The sequence below is a fragment of the Aotus nancymaae genome, unplaced genomic scaffold (genome assembly GCF_030222135.1).
Source record: "Aotus nancymaae isolate 86718 unplaced genomic scaffold, 86718_ANA_hifiasm-v0.15.2.pri h1tg000053l, whole genome shotgun sequence".
Lineage (NCBI taxonomy): Eukaryota > Metazoa > Chordata > Mammalia > Primates > Aotidae > Aotus > Aotus nancymaae.
This window is the reverse complement of record NW_026988467.1, coordinates 10,140,731-10,164,879: the sequence shown is the minus strand read 5'-3', so window position 1 is coordinate 10,164,879 and position 24,149 is coordinate 10,140,731. Positions and strand designations below refer to the sequence as shown.

Here is a 24,149-nt window from a genome sequence, read left to right as displayed (position 1 = left end):
GCCGACCTCGCCGCCGACACCCCCGACGCACGGAAGCCGCAGACCTGGACTCCACCGCCGCCGACCGTGCTGCTGACGCCCCCGACGCGCCGACCGCGCCGCCGCCGCCACTGACGCTGTCAGCGCCTGGGACGCCGCCGAACAGCTGACCGCGCCGTGGATGCCCCCGACCAGCAGACCGCGCCGCCGACACTCCCGACGCCCCGACCGCGCCGCCGACGCACTGGAGACCCCGCAGACGCCGCCGACGCACCGCAGACGCCGCCGACGCCATTGGCGCATGGGACGCGTCTTCTTTTCCTTGCAGTGGTCTATAGAGGAAAAATTCTTTGCTCTGGAAGAGAAAGAAAAAGAACTGCGTCGGTTTGGTCTTGCTGTGAGAGAGCGAGATCACGACTTCCAGAGACTGCTCTCCTCCCATGAAGCTACTATGCAGGTAAGAGCAAAACCTCTCTCTGACTTGGTGTTCCTCTCCCACTTGTATTCGAAGCCTGAAGCAGGACCCCGTTCCATCGTTTTCTGAAAACCGGGGATTCTGCTTTACATATGGGGAGAAAACCAAAAACAGCGGTCATTAGTTCCATCATTGTAGATTCGAAAGGGAGAGACTTTAGCATTTCTACTTTCTTTTGTGATATGAACTTTGTGAGGCGAGCCAGTGAATATTGGTTTCTGTTCACATACTTCTGATTTATTTCCAATTCTTGTTCATACATAAATACACATTTTCTCTCTCCTTCTCTCTCGCTCTTTCTTACTTTTACTGAAACATTGCCAGGGTGCAAGTATTATATTGTGTTTTCTACACACAAGTCCATGAGGCACATACTATTATCCCTGTTTTATAGAGGAGGAGACAGCCTTCTGAAGCTAAGTACCCTGTCCAAGCTAACATAGCTAATACGTAGCAGATCCAGTAACCTAGGCAGTATGGCTCCTCCGTTTCCTTCACCGTGTACCTTTGGGTAGTGCAGAAATTGAAACCATCACTATGATAGCAAATACAGTGTTTAGTACTCCTTTCAGCTTATCGTTTTGTGCTTCCCTCTCTAAGGTTACACTGGGGAGAAAATAAGTAAATGAACTGAGTGACCATTTATCCTCATCTAACATTAATTGTTACATGCCCTGAACAAATAGGATAAAGACTTGTTTCAGAACGCAATAGGTACGTAAGTGGCCACTAGAGATAGTTTTCTCTATTGTTAGTGTTCATTCCTGGGACATGTATTTAGAGACTTCTGTGTTCTGGGCCTGGTAAAACAAAAATGAATAAAACATGATACTTACTTTCAAGTATCTCACAGCTCCTCCTTCTGTGATAGAGTCTTTTAAGCCCTTTGCTATTTACTAGAGGCGGTTCTTTCCCCCAGAAACTTACAGTGTCCCTTCTGTATTAGGATCTCAGTGCAACATTGCTCTGCAAACTTGGACCAGGGTGGAGTGAGGTAGCGGAGGAGCTGTGCCAGCGTCTACAGCGAAAGGAAAGGATGCTGCAGGACCTTCTGAGTGATCGAAACAAGCAAGTGGTGGAACATGAAATGGAGATTCAAGGCCTGCTTCAGTCTGTGAACTCCAGGGAGCAGGAAAGCCAAGTAAGGACTAATGCGCTTAGCAGAAAAGTATCACATAGTGCATTTATAGTCTGCAAATAGGAAGCATTTGCAGACTGTAGATGTGTGTATGTTTATATATTTTACGGTCAACTCTGTTAGTTTCTTTCCTTCAATTTATTTCCTAGGCCACAGTTTTATTTCTTTACTTATCTATTTAGAGATGGGGGTCTCTGTTTATGCAGGCTGGTCTTGAAGTCCTGGGCTCAAGCAGTCATCCTACCTTAGCTTCCCAAAGTGCTGGAATTGTAGGTGTGAGCCACTGTGCCTGGCCTTAGACCACAGTTTTATATTGATCATCAAAGTATGAAAAATTGTTTTGCAAATTTTACATTTGGAAGGCTGCCTAAACAATACATGTATCCGTTAGCTTCATTACATACGTTTTCTTTTCCTTAATAATCTGATCATTTTGAGAGAAAGGAGTAGAGGTTGTGGAGTGTTTTGATTTTGATTCCAAATTATTAAGACTAGAGTGATAACATTGCATTTTCAGTGAAGGTATGGGAAAACTTACACTCAACATGTTTACTCTTAGTTTTTGTTAAATCTGAGTTATCTTAAGAGGAAAAAAAGATTGCATTTTTCCAAGGTCATGATGAGAGAATGAATAATCTCATTACAGTATGCGGTATAGTACTTTCACAGTATTTCAGAAGTAAATTTTTTTGTTTTTGAGGTGGCATCTCCCTCTGTCACCCCGGCTGGAGTGCAGTGGTGTGATCTCAGCTCACTGCAACCTGGGCCTCCCGGGTTCAATCGATTCTCCTGCCTCAGCCTCCGAAGTAGGTGGGATTACAGGCATGCACCACCATGCCCAGCTAATTTTTGTGTTTTTAGTAGAGATGAGGTTTCACCATTTGGCCATGCTGGTTTCCAATTCTTGGCCTCAAGTGATCCACTCACCTCGGCCTCCCAAAGTGCTGAGATTACAAGCGTGAGCCACCAAGCCCTGGCCAGGGGTAAATTCTTAACTTTTCTCATTTCTATGTGTTTTCTCCTCAAATGTAAAGACTCTTAGTTGACTTGTGCTGCGTTTCAAAGACCAGTAGCTCAGAATCCCACCTAGTCAGTTTTTAGAGGAAGACAGACTCTTTCTTGCCTATGTTATTTCACCCCATAATATTTTCTTTCATTTCCTTATCTTGTAAAGGGATTATACTCCACTCCTCTGGTTGTTAGCCCCACTGAAGTAAATACACATCTTGTTAGAAAAGTCCTGCTGTGTGCTTCAGAAATTGTTCCTCAAATAGACCTAACAAAATTATTCTAAATTATTTAAGTCTGGCAAGAGGCTAGCATCTTTAAGTTTTCTTTTTAACCTGTTCGTGATTTGGTAGAATTCGTCTTTATTATACCTCAGAAAAAAAATTATGCCCTGCGGGTAATCAAATAATGAAGATGATAGAATTTACAGGAGATTTTTCAACTCAAGAAGATTAATGGTTGTATTCTTCTAGATCTGCTCGTGTAATTTAACATGTAAAAGAAATCACCTGAATAGCTTTTTCAAGACGTAGATTGTGGAGCTCAACTTCAGAGATAGACATTAGGAGATATAGGTGGGACTTAAGAATTTGCATTTCTAACAAGTTTCCAGGTGATCGTGATGCTGCTGGCTGATGGACTGCATTGGAGGAGCACTGCTAAAAACTCTTAAATACTACTAGAAAAGGAGTTCCAAGGCAGATGGGGCGCAGTATATATCTTGTATGCTATTTATTATGTTTTCTCCCCACAGTTTTCACAGATACTTTTATTAAGGTACTTTGATAATACACGGATACCTCCAAAATGGTTCCATCGAAATCTCCCAAGAGCCCAAATTTTACTTACTGAAAAATGGCAGTGTTTTTTCTCGTATTTCTCTTTGAAATCGTGACAAGAGCTCAGCTTCTCACTTAAAACAGTAGTACTGTTCCTCAGAGACAGTTGGTGTTACGATTCTTCATCTTCTACCCTCAGTCATTTTAATATCAGTTTATTATTTCCAGATTTTCTGTTTAAATGCGGACTTTCTGTGCATTTACAAAAGTTCTAGATCTTTCCCTTATTGTGTCATTATCTGTCTTAGAAAACTGGGATTTGAAATGAAACTGAGTTTGGTGATTTTGAGATTGAGATTCCCCTGATCATGTGGTCTGATAAAAATGTTTATGTGTGTAATTGTTTCATTCAGTAAATGTGTAGTGAGTGCCTATGATGTGCCAGACACCGTACTGGGTGCTTGAGATTCAGCACCAAGATGCCTTTAGGAAACTTACATTCCATGTAGGGGAAGCAGAGAGAGCTGTATATCAGATAATGATAAGTGCATTGAAAAACAAATTCAGCACAGTAAGGGATATTGGGGATAGAGAAGAGATTGCTGGGTTCTTTAAAGTTTTTTTTCCCAGCTTTATTGAGGTATAATTGCAAATATTGTCTATATTCAAGGTGTGCAACATGATGTTTTGATATACGTATACATTGTGAAATGATTACCACCATCAAATTAACACATTCATCACTACGCATTTTATGCATGTGTGGTGAGGACACTAAAGATCTACTCTCTTAGCAAATTTCAAGTAAATAACATAGAATGACTCACTCAAGTAAATAATGCAGTATTATTAACTAAAGTCACCATGCTATACATTGGATTCCCAAAACATATTCATTGTGTACCTGAAAGCTTTTACCCTTTGGCCAATGAGATTGCTTTTGTGGATAGGATGTGCAGGGAAAGCCAACCTGTTAAGGTGTCACTTGGCAAAGACTTGAAGTGAGCAAACCACACAAATGTTTGAAGAGCAATCCAGTCCGAAGAAACAGCTGTCCAAGAATAAAGACAACTGTTATCTTAATTCCAGAATCTTAACACCTGAGCCTGATAGTTCTAGCAGAACCTATTTCAGATTCTCTTTTTCTTATCTGTTACAAATGTGTTAAATTCAGTTTTTTCTCCAATGTTCTGCCTGTGAGACATTTTTTCCATTCACTTTAACTGGGTTTTTCCCTGTAAACTGAAAGCAGGAAAACGATTTCCTAAGAACCCACTGTTTTGTTTGTTTGTTTGCTTGTTGTTTACAAATGGTTGACTTTGAAGAAATAATACCAGGGCCGGGTGGGGTGGCTTATCCTAGCACTTTGGGAGGCCGAAGTGGGTGAATCACCTGAGGTCAAGGGTTGAAGACCAGCCTGGCCATCATGGTGAAACCCCATCTTTATTAAAAAAAAAAAAAAAAAAAGAAAAAAAAAAGAAAAGAGAAATAATAGCAGAACAAAAATTTTGTTTTACTAGAATATCTTTCTAATGTTATTTGTGATTTCCTCTTACTAGGTTGCTGCAGAGAAGATGGTGGAAGCCTTAATGGAAAGAAATTTAGAATTACAGGCCCTGCGCCAGTATTTGGGAGGGAGAGACTCCATGATGTCCCAAACACCCATCTCTAACCCACGAGCTGAAGTTCCCTCCTTTGGCCCCCCTCTTGGAGAACAGACTGATCTATAAGAAGTATAGACTTAGATAATTCATGCCGAATATGTTTCCTTTTTACATTTGAGGTGTAAGTTTGATAATTTTAATACAAAATTGTGAGAATATTCTCAGTGCTGTCATTGTGATCATAGTTCCTGCATCTTCCTAAGTCCCCCAGTTTTTTAGGGTCCAGTGCAGATACCTTCCATAGATGATAGTACTTTTTTGACTGCCAAAGAAGATGCCAGCATACCCAGATCGGCATTAGGTGAGTATGAAATTTCATTTCATTCAGGGATTTTGTTTTCTGTTAATCTTTGTATTAATAGGTTTGGCTAAGACTCTTTTTCTGTTCCTACCTTAATGGAAAAAATAAGTTTGGAATTCTTCTGAAAGGCTGAAGAACTGTCCTTACCTTATGTTGAGTTGAGGTTATTGCTTTGGGATCACAATTTGGCCCAGAGAAAGTCTGTCCTTATTCTCCTTTTCAGATAGTTTTGCAGGGATTCAGAAATGCAGGAGGTAGTGGTTCCAATCCTGCACAGCAAGGCCATGTGCTGACAGCTTTTCCCGGGTATCTTTCAAGTCTGGGGCCACTCGCTGTGACTTGACATCACCTACATGAAACTGTTAGGTAGGGTAGGCAGTGTACATTGAGTTATTTGCCAAGCCTAGCCCCATTCAGGGGATGGTTTAGAAAAGTCTTACGAGTAGTCATTCTCTAGTTTGAAAACTTTATACGAATCAAAGAGTAAAATAATGTTGGATTTGTTTTATTTATTCTTTATTTGCCTTTTTTAAAAAGTGTACTTTTCTCTAAATTTTGTATTTTGGAAACTTCAAACCTACAGAAAAGGGGCAAGAATAGTATAGTGAAGACTCATATACATTTTTATTCAGACCAGTTATTAACGTTCTGCCACATTTGCCTTATTTCTTTGTATGTACACACACATATATGTGGGTGTAATGTATTTTCTGAACCATTGGAGAATTTCTTACAGAAATCATGACACTTTATGCTGCATACGTCAGTATTTCCTAAGAACAAGGGCATTCTCCTACATAGCTACAATATAATTATCATACTCAGAAAATTTAACCCTGATATAGGCTTAGTATCTAATACGCAGTCCACATTCAGAGTTCCTGTTGTCCCAATAATGTTCTGTATAGCTACCTTGGTTCCCTAGAACCCAGGGCTTATGCATTGTGCTTAGTTGTCATGTCTCTTAGTCTCTAATCTAGAACAGTTGTTTAGCTTTTATTTGTTTTTAGTGAGACTGGCATTTTTGAAGAATTCAGGACTGTGAATATTCCTCAATTTAGCCATGATTGTTTTCTTGTGGTTATATTCCAGTTAAACATTTTTGGCAGGAATACCATATGGATGAGTTATCCCTTCCCCTCCCCTCCCCTCCCCTCCCCGCCCTGTTTCTTTTCTTCTCTTTTTTTTGAGACAGAATCTGTCATTGCCCGGGCTGGATTGCAGTGGTGCCATCTCAGCTCACTGCAGCCTCTGCTTCCCGGGTTCAAGCGATCTTCCCACCTCAGCCTCCCAAAGTGGAGCTAGAACTACAGGCATGCGTCACCATGCTTGGCTAGTTTGTTTGTTTTGTTTTGTTTTTTTAGAGATGGGGTTTCACTGTGTTGGCCAGGCTGGTCTAGAACTCCTAGCCTCCAATGATCCACCTGCCTCAGCCTCCCAAAGTGCTGGGATTACAGGTGTGAGCCTGGATGACATCTTTCTTAGTGCATCACATCAGTGCATGATAATCAGTTTGTATCATCCTTGGTGATACGAAATTTAGTCATTTGGTTAAGGTTGTAGCTGCCAAATCTCTCCACTGTAAAAGGTGCATTTTCCTCTTTATATGTAAGTCATCTGCTGGCTGAATTTGAGATGTTGACAGTTCTGTTTTCCAACAATCATTCACTCAGTGGCTGTAGTATCATTTGAGCCTTGCTTGAACCAACTCTTACATTGGTAGCTTAAAAATAGTGATGTTTCAGGGCTGGGCACGGTGGCTCATGCCTTTAATGCCAGCACTTTGGGAGGCCCAGGAGAGTGGATTACTTGAGCTCAGGAGTTCGAGGCCAATATGATGAAACTCCGTCTCTACTAAAAATACAAAAATTAGTCGGGCATGGTGGCACATGCCTGTAATCCCAGCTACGCAGGAGGCTGAGGCAGGAGAACCACTTGTATCCGGGTGGCAGAAAGATCGCCCCACTGCACACCAGCCTTGATGACAGATGAGACTCAGTCTCAAAAAAATAAATTAAGATTTTCTGTTTGTAAAATTTCTTCTTTATTTCTTTGTGAATATTATTTTATAAAGAAGAGCTGTCCTTTCCCCATCTCTGTACTCCATTTGTTTTTATCAATATGGATTTTCAAAAATCATTATATTATTGATTTCGGTCATTATTTCCTTTACTCCTCAAATTAACCCAGATTCGGTCAGTGGGAACCGCATCAAGCTATTTCTCTGACCCTTTGCCATATCCCCTTCGGTTTTTTTGATTTCTTTGTTTTTTGTCCTTTCATAGTTTCTGGCACAATAAGACGTTCTATGATTACCTTTTACTTTACCTGCCTCAGTCCCAGAATGAGCCGTTATCCTAAAGAGCTCCCTGGTTCCTTTTGGTGGGTAATGGCATTGACAAACTGTGATCTGGGCACAAGATGTCTTCATTGCCACATGAATACCTTTTGCTTCTAGGCCCTTTTAAGTGAGCAGAGGTAGCAGTGAATATTTTTAAGTATGTATGTATGTATTTGTGTACATATGAAGATTTGATACTGACTTCTGTCATTCTAATTTAACAATATAGGTTCTTTTTTCCTTCATTTCATATTTGTATCTCCTTGAGAGCCCTGGTTACTGATAACGTCACTATATTTCAAAATATTTACACATTTGCAGAACAGTATACTATGCAAAAGTAGTTTCTGAATTACTACATAAATACCACTATCAACAATAAATGTATTCTGTAATGTTTACCCTTTTTTTTTGTAATTCTTTTTATCCTTAAGATATTTTTGTAATTCTTTTTATCCTTAAGATATTTTTGTAATTCTTTTTATCCTTAGGGTATTTTGCACTGACAGTGTTCAGTTAGTGAGTTCAAAAGTTATTTGGATTAATTTGTTTTGTCTTCTGGGTGGTTTTATTATCTATTTCCTATATAGATTCATTTGTTTATATTAGGATTGAATTTTAGGTTTTTTATCTCCCATTAATTGACAAGCTGACTTACATATTAAGAATTAAACATTAACACAGTTCAAAATCCAGTATATAAAATGATATACTCAGATGTCCCATCTCTTTTCCTATCCCCTCTCTCCTGTTTCCACTCATCGCCTGAAGGTAATCAGTTTCATTTCTGGGTTATTCTTTCTGTGTATCTTTTTGCAAAAATCGGCAAATGAATCATCTGTGTCTATGTAATGTATATATGTATATTCTTATTCCCCCTTTTCCTAATCTAAAACCTACTACCTTAGATGTATTCTTAAGCATGTAGCTTGTTTTCGTTAACATAGTCTCAGGATTTCTAAATGACTCCATATAAGTTGATAAAAGATCGTCCTTATTCCTTTTTTACATCAGTATATAGTTCCATCTGTGAATATACTATACTTTATTCAGTCTTTTCTTTATAGAATGCAGGATGACTGTGGTATTTAGCTCTTAGAAATAATCCTACAAAGAACAACCTGCATGTATGTTTTATTTTTTTCTTATTATTGGAATGTGTCCTCAGTAAATTCCTCAAAGGAGGCAGCTGATATCACATTATGTTCATAGCAATTAAAACTAGCACTCTATTTTCATTTTAGGAGACCTGAACACAGTGGCAGGGCTGGAAAAAGAACTGAGTAATGCCAAAGAGGAACTTGAACTCATGGCTAAAAAAGAGAAAGTCAGGTGAGTGTTCTAGTCAAGTCTTAATTTTAAAATCCCTATGATTTTTTCTTTCAAAATAGTTTATATTCAAAAGCGTATAATTCTCCAAGTAGAGTATCTGAGTCCAAATACCAGGTATGACTTTTTTCTTTTTGGGGAAAAATATAAGTTATTTTTTATATACATTATCTCAACAAGATGCTCCTGTTTTCATATTGGGACCATTAAAACTTACTAAGTGCTGGAAAAACACAACTCTCACTCCCCATTGCTAATTGGAATAAAACAACTGTAAAGGCCGGGTGTGGTGGCTCACGCCTGTGATCCTGGCACTTTGTGAGGCTGAGGCAGGCTGATCACTTGAGGTCAGGAGTTGGAGACCAGCCTGGCCAATATGGCGAAATCCCATCTCTACTGAAAATAGAAAAATTAGCCGGGTATGATTTCAGGTGCTTGTAATCCCAGCTGCTCGGGAGGCTGAGGCAGGAGAATCACTTGAACCTGAGAGGCAGAGGTTGCAGTGAACTGAGATTGTGCCATCAGACCCCAGCCTAGGAAAGGAGCAAAACTCCGCCTCCAAAAATAATAATAATAGTAAATAACTAGTGTAAATAGGAAGTATTGTGTGATTGCTGCTTAGAGTTATGACATTAGACCCATGAAATTAGTTTTAGAAACATGAAACGAGAAACTTGAGTATAGTCAATGTTTATTGAGTATTCATATGCAATGTACTGTGCTAGGTATTTAAATTAGCACGAACGCTTACAACTCTACACGAAGTAAATGTTGTCGGCCCCATTATTATAGATGAAGAAGCTGAAACACTGATTTCTCTTATAGAACGAGAGTGGAGAATAGTCATGTAACTAATAAATGCCACAGCTTTGATTCAAACTCCTGTCGTTTGTGACTTCACATAATTCCTAAGATTCATTTTTCCCATCTTATGCTTTAACTCCCTTGAGCGTAGACGTTTCATCAGTTCTTTTAGAAGGGGCCTTTCAGCCTTAGAGATTCGCACCCCCCTGCCTTTCCTATATATATTTTCTTTTTCTGTTCCTAGAACAGAAAAAGTCTGATGTACCTACAGAGTCACGAGTGAGGACTAAGATGGCCGATATTCAAGTTGGAAAAGCAGGCGGGAACCAGATCACTAGGTTTGTTAGAAGAATTAAATATAGACAGGAAATATGTATTTCCTAAATATATACACAGCTAGTTACATATTCAGCTGTGATGTTGAGGAAATATGAGGACCACAGCGCAGAGTTACAGACTACAACTAAAAGCTTGTTTGTTACTCTGGCATCTCTTTTAGAAGATCAGTCGGTGTCGTGGCTTCCTAAATTAACTTTAGCTAGCTAGTCTAAGTAGCTCCTTAGATTTTTTTTCTACCTTTTGCCATAGCTAGATGTATAATATGGAACCTGTGTTTGTGTTTGTGATGGAATTAACATTTTATCTTTTGATTTTATTACCATATTTCTGCTTACAAACAGACTCATGTTTTTGACTCAGTTAGTTTTTAGGATACGAGAATGTGTGGCATTCAAGAAATACCAGTTTTTTAAATCCCCTAGTCTCTTTTCCTTTTTGAGGCTCTACCTTAGCCATTATCTGATTATTCATGTCAGGTATTTTAGTTTCCACATGCTCTTCCTGTTTTTCTCACATATACCAAATCCAGAGTAATGTGACTTTTTGGTTCTATCCTGTTTTCAGGATCATGAAATTCTAATGCCTATGAATGGGTATTTTGAGGGGCTGATACTTAACTATTGCTAACTAGCTTTAGAGGGTTTCTGTAAAATAACTTGCCCTTACCATAAAGACTGTGTGAATACGCGGCATCTGCTGAGAAGACGTGATAGCCTAGTGGCTCTGAGTCAGCTTCCTTGAGTTCACATTCTAGATTTACCACTTACTAGGTAGCCCTGTGATTTTTGAACAAGTTTGTTAGTTTCTCTCAGACTCAATCACCTTGTCTGTAAGTTGAAGAGTAGAAGTCACCTTATGTTTAAATCAAAGAGGAGTTATCTCATAGGATTGTTGTGAGGATTCACTCCTTCATTCATTAGCTGTATGGGAACCTTCTCTCAGCTTCGGTTTGTGCTGGGGATGAGGTAGTGAATGGAATCCGCAAGGTCTCTGTCTCTATGTAGTTAATTTCCACTGGGGAGATACAGACAATAAACAGATAGAATTATGATAGTAAGTGATATGAGGGAAATGATAGAAAGTAACATGGATGGAGACCATCTTAAATAGGGTGGTCAAAGAAGGCTTCTCTGAGCAGATGACACATAAGCTGGGACCTGAGGATCAGAAAGAGACAGCCCTGGGAAAGATATTTCAGGCAAAGGGGGTAGTAGTTGTAAAGGCCTTGAGTTAAGAGAACATCTGGTGTTCCTAGAACAGAAAAAGTCTAGTGTACCTACAGAGTCATGAGTGAGGAGTAAAATGGCAGATACTAAAGTGGGAAAAGTAGGCAGGAAGCAGAGCACTAGGTTTGTTAAAAGAATTAACTCTATACAAAGTATTTGTTAGAGAGCCGGTGACATAGTAAATGTTAGCAGATATGGTTATGATCATGATTTTTTTTTTTTTTTGAGACAGAGTCTTGCTCTGTCACCCAGGCTAGAGTGCAATGGCATGATCTCCACTCACTGCAACCTCCACCTCCCAGGTTCAAGCAATTCTCCTGCCTCAGCCTTCTGAGTAGCTGGCATTGCTGGCATTCACCACCATGCCTGGCTAATCTTTGTATTTTTAGTAGAGACCGGTTTCACCATCTGGGTCAGGCTGCTCTCGAACTCCTGACCTCATGATCCACCCGCCTGGTCTTCCCAAAGTTCTGGGATTACAGGTGTGAGCCATGGCGCCCAGCCTATGATGAGTTTCAATGAACTTTGTCATAACCAAGTATTTGTCATTTTCTGTTGAGAACACTGAAAGTTCAGGGCATGTAGCGCTAGCTTTTGGCAGGATTCCTTCAGAGGTGGTGGCATGTTCTTCCATCTGGGGGCATGTAATGTTTGGTGATCTCTTGTGATGTTAGCAGCTTTTGTGGTTTGATGCCTAATCCATTAATTCATTAAGGGTTGAAAAATGGAGATATCCTAATGCTATCATTTTTTCCTCTATTAGCTGAAGTACTTACATAAAAACTTCATCTCTTTTTGCTTCTGCTAATGGTCACCATTCTTTTTCAGTCACATAATAAGCTTGTTAAACAAATTTGGTGTGTTTTATGGTGCCAGTTAAGGTGGAAGACATTATTAAAAAGAACTATTACATCTTCCCATAAAACATCCTTTGTTACCATACTACATGGATTTTTTATTTGATCCTGTAGAACCCTAGTCTTGTCTCGTTTTCCCTTGCATTACTGGCTGATAGTGATATGATATGCAAAAGCATTTGCCTCCGTGTTAAAATGTAAACATGGCAGATATTGTTTCCTCTATTCACAGTTGGAATTTTGTGCTCTACAGTCCATGATGGCTGTGCAAGAAGAAGAGCTGCAGGTGTGGGAAGAAGAGCTGCAGGTGCGGGAAGAAGAGCCGCAGGTGCGGGGAGAAGAGCCGCAGGTGCGGGGAGAAGAGCTGCAGGTGCGGGGAGAAGAGCTGCAGGTGCGGGGAGAAGAGCCGCAGGTGCGGGGAGAAGAGCCGCAGGTGCGGGAAGAAGAGCTGCAGGTGCGGGGAGAAGAGCTGCAGGTGCAGGCTGTTGATATGGAGCCTCTGACCAGGAAAATACAGATTAAAGAAGACCTCATAAAGGTCCTTCAAAACTTTTTACAGATCATTGGAAATGTTCACATCTCAGATTACCTGTAGGGCATCTTCGGATACTATGCACACATTGAATCCCTTGCCCAGTGCTTATCAGTATCTGACTTGAAAGTATAGGCAGACTGTCTGAAGAATATTTGTTCCTCTGCTCCTCAACTGAATAATGCTTTTATTACTATTTTCATGTTTACACTTACTCTTCTACTTCTAGGACCTCCACATACAACTGGTTATCCTGAAGACATACCAGGTGTGGAACGCCTGACCCAGAAAGTATTACTTCTTTGCAAAAAGTTGCTTCAGTAGAATCCCAGGGTCAAGAAATTTCAGGAAACCAAAGATGACAGGTAAGTCATTGGAATATAGAGTCACTCTCTCAATGTCTGTCTGTCTCTCTCTCTCTCTCTCTCTCTCTCTCTCTCTCTCTCTCCCCCCCCCATATATATATATACACACACACACACACACACACACATTTATACATATATATATATACATACATTTATATATATATATATTTATGTATGTATGGAGTCTCACTGTGTCACCCAAGCTCGAGCGCAGTGGTACGACCATGGCTCACTGCAGCCTCAAACTCTGGGGCTCAAGGCATCTTCCTGCCTCAGCCTCCTGAGTAGCTGGAGCTGCAGGTGCATACCACCACACCCGGCACAAACCTTGTTTTTCTACTGTGAAATAAACCGTGGTGTTGGTTTTTCATAAATGGTATTTCATCGGGAAACTGCTCTAAAGTTTCCTACTTTGATCGATAGCAGCTATAGATGCCTCTTTCTGACATGTGGTTCTGTAAAGAGCAGCAGTTCTTTTGGACACATACCAATAGTTATCCCTCACACTCATACATAAGTCATCTCCCTCTCAACTGAATCTTTCTCCTCTATCTGCATTTAACCATGTTCACATCTCTCCCAGTTTAAAAAAAGAAAGAAACCCCTGCCTTTGCCCCAGCTTTCTTTGTAGCTACAGCCCCGTTTAACCTTTCTTTTGCAACAGACTTATTTGCCTGTACTCCCTGTCTCCATTAGCCATCTCTCTCACTAACTACTCACCCCATTCCATTCTGGCTTTCAACTCTACCTTAAACAGCTCTCTGTTGGTTATACATGATCGTAGCTCGTTATCTTTATAGCACTATTACACTCACAATGGCACACCTCTATGATTAATGAATGTCTTTTTCCTCTAGTAGATAGTAGGCTTTCCCTTAGAACCTGGAACGGAGTCTTTCCCATAGAAGGTGCTCAATAAATATTTATTGAATGAATGAAGAATACTGGTAACTCCTATTATTTATGTTTCCCTCTTGCCTGTCCCGTTTCCCTCTTACTCCTTTCTCTTAGCTGCTTTCCTGTGCTTCTAGGTTCTCTCTCCTTTTTCTCCTTTTTGCTCCCATGTTTGAATTGCACCTTACAGGGTTTTAAAGATTAAAAAAATAGTGAATATGACATTGATTTGAAAACTATACAATACTATCAAAAGCTTAAGTACTAAGATAGCGGACTTTTTAAGTCATAGTACATGCTAATGCATTTTCTTGCTTCTTGGGAAAACTGTAGAATACTATCAAAAGCTTAAGTACTAAGGTAGCGGGCTTTTTAAGTCATAGTACGTGCTAATGCATTTTCTGGTTTCCCAGGATGAACTGTGGCTTCATGTCTCACTGCTCCATTTGTGTATTGCTTCTTCTCTCTCCTTTTCTCAGTTGCTGCTGATGCTAGAAGGACTAGTGGATGAACAGAATCAGCTCAGTGAGGACTTAGAAGCAAAGAGATGGCTCTCTAGCAGTCTGGTGAAGTTCCATGCCCATCCAGAGAGGTAAGAGAATGGCTATTTTTCCTTTTATTCTTTGTTGAAATTTTTATTTCTTTTACTATTGTATTCTTTTTATGCCTTTTCTTCTTCCTGAGGTGTAGATGCTTATGATACTGAACAGGGGATAAAAAACAAGGACAATTCCTGGGGCTACCCACGTTGTCATTTGTTTTATGGATTGCTCTGCGCCTCAGTGTCAAAATCTTAAGTCAGGAATAGTGCCTGTTTCACACAGCGATTGCAGAGATTAAATGAGAAGACAGCTTTGGTGTCTAAAACAATGCCTTGCATATAGTCAGCACTCAATGTATGTTCCTTTCCTTTTGTGATCCATGTCCTGTTAAAGGCTGTTCTGTTATAAAAGTAAGGCTACACCCTGTCTCTACTGAAAAAAACAAAAATTCGCAGGGCATGGTAGTGTGCGCCTGTAGTCCCAGCTACTCGGAAGGCTGAGGCAAGAGAATCACTTGGACCCAGGAGGCGGAGGTTACAGTGAGACAAGATCGTGCCACTGCGCTCCAGCCTGGCGACAGAAAGACACTCTGTCTCAAAAAAAAAAAGAAAAGTCGGGGTATAAAGGGCACTGATAACACATAGACAGAGGAAGGGGAGCATCACACACTGTGGTCTGTTGGGGGGAAATAGGGGAGGGACAGCAGGGGGTGGGGAGTTGGGGAGAGATAGCATGGGGAGAAATGCCAGATATAGGTGATGGGGAGGAAGGCAGCAAATCACACTGCCATGTGTGTACCTATGCAGCAATTTTACATGTTCTTCACATGTACCACAAAGCCTAAAATGCAATTTAAAAAAGAGAGAAAAAAAGGGCACTGATATTTATTTAATATCATTGAAGAAAATATATTAATTTGGATGGCTGATATCACCCCGAGACCACCGATAGCCATCATGACGAATACATTTTCTTCTACCTGTTGATTTTTGGTCATATGTATGATGCCTCTCTGAATCATTTTATATTCTCTTCATTTCTTTTCCTCATTTTGCCTTCTCTTTAGCACCTTTTACTGTTTTTCACTTTTTATTTTTTACTATTCAGTTTTTTTCTAATTTATTGTTGGGCTTTAAAAATGTTTTCTTTGTACCAGGAAAATGAAGGCAGAGGAAAGGTATGATAGGACCAGTTGATTTTGTGACTTTTTTTTTTTTTTTTTTCAGCAAAGCGATTTATTAGAAAGAGAGAGAGAGGTTCCAGATAAGTTTGGGGTTTTTTTGAGATGGAGTCTTGCTCTGTTGCCGACGCTGGAGTCCAGTGGCACATTCTCGGCTCACTACAACCACTGCCTCCCAGGTTCTAGTGATTCTCCTGTCTCAGCCTCCTGAGTAGCTGGGATTACAGGTCCATGCCACCATGCCTGGCTAATGTTTGTATTTATATTTATTTCCTTATTTATTTGTATATTTTAGGGAAGGCTTGGATTGATGTGTTTATCTATCTAGCTATCTAATTATTTAGAGGCAGCCTGACATCTACTCATTTATTTATTTAGACCCAGGCTTGCAACATTTATTTATATACTTACGTATTAGTGTGCAGCCTTGCATTTATTTATTTACTTACCTATCTGTATAATGATTTAGAGGCAGGCTTGCATTTATTTACTTAGATGCAGGCTCGCATTTATTTATTTATTTATTTATTTTAGACCGAGTCTTGCTCTGTTCACCAGGCTGGAGTGCAGTTGTGCAATCTTGACTCACTGCAACCTCTGCCTCCTGGGTTCATGCGATTCTTCTGCTTCCATGAGATCAGCCTGGGCCATTGCAAATATGTAGATGTGAACTGCCCCTGCTTACCTCACCTGTATTGGGTAGTGAATCCTCATGATTCAAGCAGAGGCTTTCCTGCCAGGATGTCTGAACTCAACAGAGGGTTCTTTGGTCTTAGAGAAAGAAGCAAAGATCTGATCTGCCACCGGAAGAAAGTGAGTGTCTTCTGTCTAGGAATCCAGAGTCTAATTTACATACCTGTCCACAATGTGTGTGTGCCCTTTGCTCTGCATTATCTCTAACACTTATCATTCACCTTTTTAATAAAAGCCATTCTAACAGGTACGAGGTGATATCTCATTATGGTTTTAATTTGCATTTCCCTAATGATTAGTGATGCTGAGCATTTGCAAAAAGCTAATTCTTATTCCTTAATGTTGAGAACTGACTTAACATTGTGACAGATACGAAGCAATCGGGTAAAAACAAAACAATGCCATTCAAACAGGCGATCAGATGTGCACATAGGCCTTTGTGGGACAAATGGGAACCCAGCGCGCAGAAAGGCCAATTATATGGAAGCGATACCACAGGTGAGTTAGGAAACGTGAAAAAAAAAACAATAAGAGATATAATTAAAAATAGACCTTATGGATTCACACCATCACTACAAATACCGGAAGCCCTGGAGTTTCATTGGGGGAAAGAAATATTTGCTGTTTATGCATGATCAAAACTAACCAAAAGGCTAGATCCTGAGTGACTTTTCAGGTATTTACATTTACAATTTAAACTTAGCCAAAGAAAGTCCACTTTGAGATAGAAATATGAAAACCCAAATTAGCCTGGGTAAAAATCAGATCTCTAGGCAATGTTTGATTTTCTCACTTTAAAGTGGGAAATTCGATCAGATGTACCTTACAGTTTTTTTGGTGTTAACATTCATGGTTCATATTTTTTTTTTTGAAGAATATAGGTATACTGAAACCAATAGAACAAGATAACATATATCCAGAAGGCACTTTAGAAATAGGTAAACTTCATTCAAGTGAGACATTTTTTTTTTTTTTTTTTTTTTTTTTTTTTTTTGAGACGGAGTCTCGCTCTTGTTACCCAGGCTGGAGTGCAATGGCGCGATCTCGGCTCACTGCAACCTCCGCCTCCTGGGTTCAGGCAATTCTCCTGCCTCAGCCTCCTAAGTAGCTGGGATTACAGGCACGCGCCACCGTGCCCAGCTAATTTTTTTTGTATTAGTAGAGACGGGGTTTCACAATGTTGACCAGGATGGTCTCGATCTCTTGACCTCGTGATCCACCTGCCTCGGAAGTGAGACATTTTTAAGCAGAAGAAACCCTTAAGGCTTAGGAATAATGCTGTGCCCACATTCAAGACTAATGGCAAAGTGCATTTGAGTTAAGGTAGTTGGAAAGGGTTTACACAGAACGGTAACATCACACAGTGTAAATGAGGGGTGGGACCATCAGCCTTCAGAAGTGGTTTTATTTGGTGAAACCACTTCCTTTATTTTGTCACAAATGCTGGGGGGCACATATTGGAGATGGCCACCAGCCTGATGAAGCCTGAGCAGAGACTTAGACACAGACATTCCCAGGAGCCTGCCAAATCTCAGGCCCACAAAGCCCAAGTACGATTGGGTGCCTGGGAATTGAGTGGCTTCGTGTAAGGATCTTTTTTCTTTGACATGGGTGCACATCTCTTCACAGCCTCAATGGCCGTGCTCCTGAACACCACTGCACATGTATACTGTGAATCAACCCTACCACAATCCTGTGACCTACATGTGAACATGCTTTGTTTTGGGGAATAGCAAAGGTCAGTGGCTTTGTGCCAAGCCAAGCGGCTCTGTCAATCGTTGATCCATATTAGCTGCTCTGGGCCCTGCTCTGTTCAATATTTTGGTGACCTGAATGGAGATATAAAACATATAATTAATTCTACAAATCATTCCCCATCAGGGGGCCACTGCATAATTTGTGGAAATGCACATCAAATATTTGGATGACTTGGATAATTGGGGAATGATTCAGTATTTACAAGTGACAATTCCAAGTCGCAATATTTATAGAGATGAAAGAAAACATGACCCAGAAACAGCTGTCAGGGAAGGCTGGAATATTCAGAGGTCAAACGACCCGAAGGTAAGTAAAAGCTCCAAATGCTGCCACTGAGAGGAAAAAGAAGCCAATGTGACATTGGGATGTATAAAGATTGATATTGGACAGACAGGCAGGAACTCCTTGTACTAAAGTAATTAGTCATACGCTAAGTATATTATCATACTCAGATTTTGATTTCTACACTTTAAAAGCGTGGGAAAAGACCAGAGATAAGCCTGAAAGGAACAATAACAAAGTCTAAACGTTAAGAAATTTCCATCTGAGGAAAAGCCATACGATCTGCTTTAATTAAAACATCGATGAATAACTTCAAGAGTATCCTCAAGAAATAGAAAGGTGCTGGGTAATCGTTCCTGCCTCAGTTTCTTCCACGTGCTTAGATTTATAGAGACAGTTTGTCTGGCATCATTGGCACAAGGATAACAACCAGAAAGTGAGGTTGGCTGCTTGGCAGGGTGGCTTCACCTCCACCTCTCAGTAGCTGGGGTTCTCAGGCCTTTGGTCTCGGACCAAGAATTACACCATTAGTTTCCCTAGTTCTGAGGCCTTCAAGTTTGGACTGAGCCAGACTACCAGCATCCAAAGGTCTCCACCTTGCAGATGGCGTGTCCTGGGACCTAGATTCCATAACTGCATGAGCCAATTCCCCTAACAAATCCTCTCTCACATATCCCTCTATCCATCCTATTGATTCTGTCTCTCTTGAGAACCCTGACTAATACAGGGAGAAACTCCTTACTCCCTGGCCGATACTCTTTCCAGAAAGACCTTGAGCACCATCTCAGGAGAAAATCAATACCCAAGACCTCCAGGGCAGAGTTCTGGGATTTCCTACCTGGCCCAAAGCTGTCATGTTCACTAACCATTAGCACTGATCAAGCAAAGGGGACTTTCATGTGTCAGAGTGACTGCAAGGATGTACTTGTTCTGTCCCGATTTGGAAAGAAAGACTTCCCAAGGAAAGATGATAGGGAAAGGGATACAGGGTTTAAGGGTAAGAGGCAACTGGAAACCAGTTCCCTGTCGTGACGCAGCCCTTTCCTGGGACACACATGGGCGCGCACACACAGGATGCAGCTGGACTTCCCACCTGGTAGACTGCTTGGCCAGCATGGCCACGTAGGTGACCACGAAGCTCTGAAACTTAGCCCGTTGTTCCTCCCAGCGGTCATCCACTGAGTAGTAGTTGGGCAAGGGTGCTCCAAACAGGATCTCACTGCACAGGAGGGAGCTCTTCAGATTGTCTGCAGAGAGGCCCTCATCCACGTACCAATAGAACTCAGGGTGAGTCATGGCCAGCTCCAGGGAGCCTGCAAGGACAGGGGTGGAGGCCCCAAGAGTTCAGCCGGTCAGCTCCCACCAACCCTCCTCCCTCAAGGCCATCCAGTCTCATTGCAGCCCTGCCTCCCAGGATTCTCCCCTGCCCACATCTACCAAAACTCCACCCCAGGCCCCACAGCCACTCTCTCACCCTGCCCTACCCTTCCTCAAGCCCCTCCCTAACTTACCTAAAATGAACCCTACCTCAGTCTTCTTCAACCCCAATCTTTCTCCTGTCTTCCTCTGGCCAGATTCCAGGTTCTCTCATCCTGGCCTTTCTCTAACCAGCCTCACATCCGAGCCCCATCCCACGCTTTATCTACTTCCGACCACAGCAGAACCCCCAAAAGCCTTCACCTGGGTCTGCATCCAAACATCCCTCCAATCTCTCCTTCAGTTCCCTCTCACGCTCACCTCACACCTGAGCCCAGCCCTTTTCACCTTGCCCTCTGGCCATGCCCAGCACTCAGCTCCAGACTGACTGGGTCCGGACCAAATCTCCCTAAAGGGCTGTATGAAACCAGCTCCTACGCCCCGCCCCGGCATCCCGGCCGCTCACCCCGGATGTCTGCCAGGTCCTGGCCCATGCCGTCATAGGAGATCTTGCCGCCCCTCTCGGTGGGGAAAAAGTAGGTCATGAGCGAGCTAGGGGCGATCAGTAGGAGTAGGAGCCCAGCGGCAGTTAACACTGTCGTCCTGCCCCAGATCAGGGCCCTGGCTTCTGGGCCCCCGGAAAGGCCTCACCCTTTGCTTCTTCCTCCTGCTCCTCCTCTAGCCACACGTCCTGCAGCAAGGGGTCATCCTCTGTGTCCATAGCCTGCAGGAGAGGGAGAGGGTCAGCAGGCTGGAGAGACAGGGAGGGAAAGGGGCCCTGTGGTGTAGTTGGCGCAGCCCTGGGTAGCAATTCTGTCCACTCACAACCAAATACTTAGACTGCAATGGAATTGAATCAGACATGCATCAACACAACTGAATTTAACCACCTGTAAAAAACACAAAGAAAATTCCTGTTATTTGCCCATCACCTCTCCCTTTTGGGTCTTGGCTTGAAAGCCAAGGCCACGGAACAAAGGAGAATTGCAGACAGAAAGGATGTTTCTCCTGGGGGGATGGATGTTTTTTTAAAAATCTGACCACACAATTTTCTAATTTTTACTGCATCCTCTGACACTAGAACTCTCAAGGCCAACGTAAGCTGCGACTCCACTGCAACCACTCTTATTTAATGAATAACTGTAAAGTACCTCCAGGAAGTATCAGGGTGCAAGGGAAAGAGCATGATCTTTGGAATCAGGCAGACCCTGATTTGGGTCCTGGCTGTGTATCAGCAAGGCAGTGAGCCTCCCTGAACTTCGGAGTCCTCATCTATAAAATAGAAGTGGCCATTGCTGCCTCGTACAACTGTGGGGTCAAAGGTGGAAGTACTCTGCGGTCTGTGTAGTATGTTAGTTATTGTCTGTCACATAAGCAGATTTCTTTGCTCCCCGCTGGGGACTGTAGCATGCTCAACCATTGCCCGGGAACTGTGCCAGGACTAGGTGCCTGTCACAGCTCTCCTGGAGAACCCTCAGTAGCTTCCCACCCCCTCTCTGGGATGCTGCAGCTGCAGCCACTGTTTCTCAGGCTCGGGCCACTTACTATGCAGCTCCAGCAACATCAAACCTTTGGGCATGGGCAGGGGCCGGGCATCTGCCTCCCAGAGACTTCAGCGCAGCAGCAGGAGGGCCTGGCAGGAGAGGGCAGGGCTGGGCAACCAGAGGACTCCAGCGGGGTGGTCCAAAGAGAAGAGGCTTTCCGACATCCCTGGCATGGCCTGGGCCCCTTGTCCTGCCTGCCCTCTGGACAGAGACTCATTATCCAGTTAGATGCTAGGCAGTGAGAGGAGGAAGTTAATTATGCTAGCGATAGCTAATTAATGCTGCCTTTCCTATTAACATTCTCTGGAGTGCTCCATTTAAATTAGACAATCTGTCCAGGAAGAGAGGCTGTTGTCAGTCCAGAGAAAGTAAGCAAGAGGAGGTGAAGGAAGGAGGGAAACATAGACAGGAAAAGAGGAGAGAGACAAAGGGGAGAGTGGAATGGTGGGGGATGAAGGAGAGACTGAGATGCAAACAGGGAAAGGAGAATCAACAGGAAGAGTGACTAAGGATGTGGGGGAGAGGATGGGTGCGCAGCAGGAGATTTGCAAGAGAGAGGCCTGGAAGGGGCGGGAATTGCTCCTGTAATATGCAAGATTCCTATCAATGACATAATCAAACTTCCATTTGCAGCGCCCTAACATAAGCCTGCCAGCTTGCCGAGGGGGTGGTAACTGCTCTGAGGCCCAATTTGTGTTCGCACTGGAGGCAGCTCAGACTGACCCCATATCCAAAGGGAAAAACCCAGTCTGCACGTGGAGGTGAGGAGTGTGGGAGCCTCTGCCCCATTCTTGGCCTCAGAAGAAGAAAGCTGATGGGAATAAGGTGGAGAGGGGAGGGGCCGCATTTGCAGTTTTCTGGGAACTGCATCCATCCATCCTGCCCGTGCCTCAGCCTGCCTGGTGGGGAGTACAGTTTAGTGTGTTGGTGTTGCAGGGGGTCAAAGGCCAGGATTCTGGGTCACAGCAACACTCCCTGGGTGATCTGAAAGCCCCTTGATCCCATTGCTATTCCACCAGGAATGTCACTGCCTTCCCCCAGTGGTCCACATTGAATTCATCATTCAAGTCCTTGCTCAAGTGTCACCTCTGCCAAGAAGCCTTCCTAGATCTGAACCACCCTCCCATCAGCTGCCTGTCTAAGCTTCTCACCGTCCTTACCAGATTTCACTTGGAGGTAAAAATTACCGCAGGGAAGGGAGGGAGAGGCAGTGGAGCAGTGTTAAGAGCTATGACTTCGGAGGCAGACAGACTTGGGTGCAAATCAAGATTTAGGGCAGGCAGTTTAACTTTGCTCAGCATCAGTCTCCCCATCTGCACAATGGGTGGAACAGTGCTCACCGCCAAAACTGTCAGAAGGATGGCGTAGACAACAGACTGAGTACAGTGCCTGGCTGACATCAGTGCCTGGGAAATGGCAGCTACTATTCTTTTACACGCTCCTTCCCTCTGAAGGCTGGAACCCCTAACAGATACATGGAGCAGGCTGTGTTTTCCAAAGAGGCTGCAACAATATCTGCCATCTCAGGTGCTTATCTCAGGACGTGACTTTGCCTCTCCTCCTATCAAGCAGGCAAGGCTGCCATAGTCACCAGCCCACCCGGATTCAAGGGGAAGGAATGCAGACATTAGGAAGTAAAGGAAGATGCGGCTTCCTCCTGGCTCTCTTCGGATGCTCATCCTTGGGATCAGCCACCATGCTATGAGAACGCCCAAACTAGCCCATACAGAGAGATCACACGTAGGACTTCCTGCCGACAACCAAGCTGACAGCCAGCATCAACCACCATGTGCTGTGAGCATGTAAGCGACGCTGCAGATAATCCCAGCCCCCAGTCATTGAGTAACCCCTAGCCTTCCAGTCTTTCTAGCCAAGGCCCAGACACCATGGAGTGGAGCTCAGCCATCCTCTCCTGTGCCCTGTCCTGACCCGCAGAATGCACGATAGTTGTTATATGTCTCTGCGCTCTGGGACGTTTTGTTACATAGCAATAGCAACTGGAACAGTTGCAGTGAAGCCTTGTTCTGTGTGTGACTCCATGCCCTGCAGACAGCATTCGCTGGATTGAAGTGACCAGAAAATTGGGTCCAGCCACTCCACCTCTATGTGAGAGCCCTACAGGCGGGTAGACATGAGCTTTACGGGAGCAGGGACTTAGTTGTCATACTCCCTGTTGGGTTCTCATGGCCTAAAATATCCTTAGGGAGAGGGGCAGTCAGATATTTGTTGAGTGAAAGAAGAAAAAGAAGTCTCCGATGAACTTGGGTGAGGTATTCGATAGAACTTTCCCCTGGACAAATGAATTAACGGCATTTGCAGCGACCTGGATGATACTGGAGACTATTCTTCTTTTTTTTCTTTCGACTAAGCCTCTTCAATACCGTCTTTCAGAAGTTCACACACACGCACACACAGATCAGAACAAGGTGGGGCCGCGGAGGGGAGCGGGGATCTGGGACTTGGGAGGTCCATAGCCTGGATTCCTTTCTGCCCGGCTATCCAGGGGCTGGAAGAGGTGGAAGGGAGAATTTACAGAGATTTTACAGGCATGTTTCTTATCCCAGGGAGAAGGGTCCTGCACCAGGAACTTCCCAAATGTCCTACCGAAAACAAAAGGAGAGGTTCTGGGATTAGCAAGAAACTATGCTGAAATCTGGGTGGAGGAGGGACGAAAATATACTTGCAAAAAACGGGAGGTGG

At 42.9% G+C, this 24,149-nt stretch overlaps 1 protein-coding gene across 8 annotated transcripts; it reads left to right on the top strand.

Annotated features, from left to right (window-relative positions):
• Positions 1–292: 292 nt before the first annotated feature.
• On the top strand, positions 293–22,134 carry LOC135269412 (golgin subfamily A member 6-like protein 26). Of its 8 annotated transcripts, XR_010337700.1 has the most exons (9): positions 293–436; positions 1,401–1,595; positions 4,939–5,164; positions 5,247–5,344; positions 8,930–9,017; positions 12,473–12,694; positions 13,002–13,137; positions 13,998–14,626; positions 16,291–16,699. XR_010337700.1 is itself a non-coding variant. In XM_064363295.1 (8 exons), the coding sequence occupies exons 5-6, from the start codon at positions 12,497–12,499 to the stop codon at positions 13,053–13,055; spliced, it is 273 nt and encodes a 90-aa protein (XP_064219365.1). In that variant the 5' UTR covers positions 293–436; positions 1,401–1,595; positions 4,939–5,344; positions 8,930–9,017; positions 12,494–12,496; the 3' UTR covers positions 13,056–13,137; positions 13,998–14,626; positions 16,291–16,699. The 8 variants fall into 8 exon arrangements, 4 of the variants coding, with proteins under 4 accessions (XP_064219365.1, XP_064219367.1, XP_064219366.1 ...); XR_010337703.1 differs by lacking the exon at positions 16,291–16,699 and adding an exon at positions 22,083–22,134 and having other exon boundaries at positions 4,939–5,344; XR_010337702.1 differs by having other exon boundaries at positions 4,939–5,344; positions 16,315–16,699.
• The last annotated feature ends 2,015 nt before the right edge of the window (positions 22,135–24,149 follow it).

Coding starts and splice junctions, on each gene's coding strand:
- LOC135269412 (XM_064363295.1), top strand. CDS start 12,497: ATGATGGCTGTGCAAGAAGAAGAGCTGCAGGTGTGGGAAGAAGAGCTG. Junction 12,716..13,001: donor TGCGGGGAGAAGAGCTGCAG/GTGCAGGCTGTT, acceptor TTCTACTTCTAG/GACCTCCACATACAACTGGT.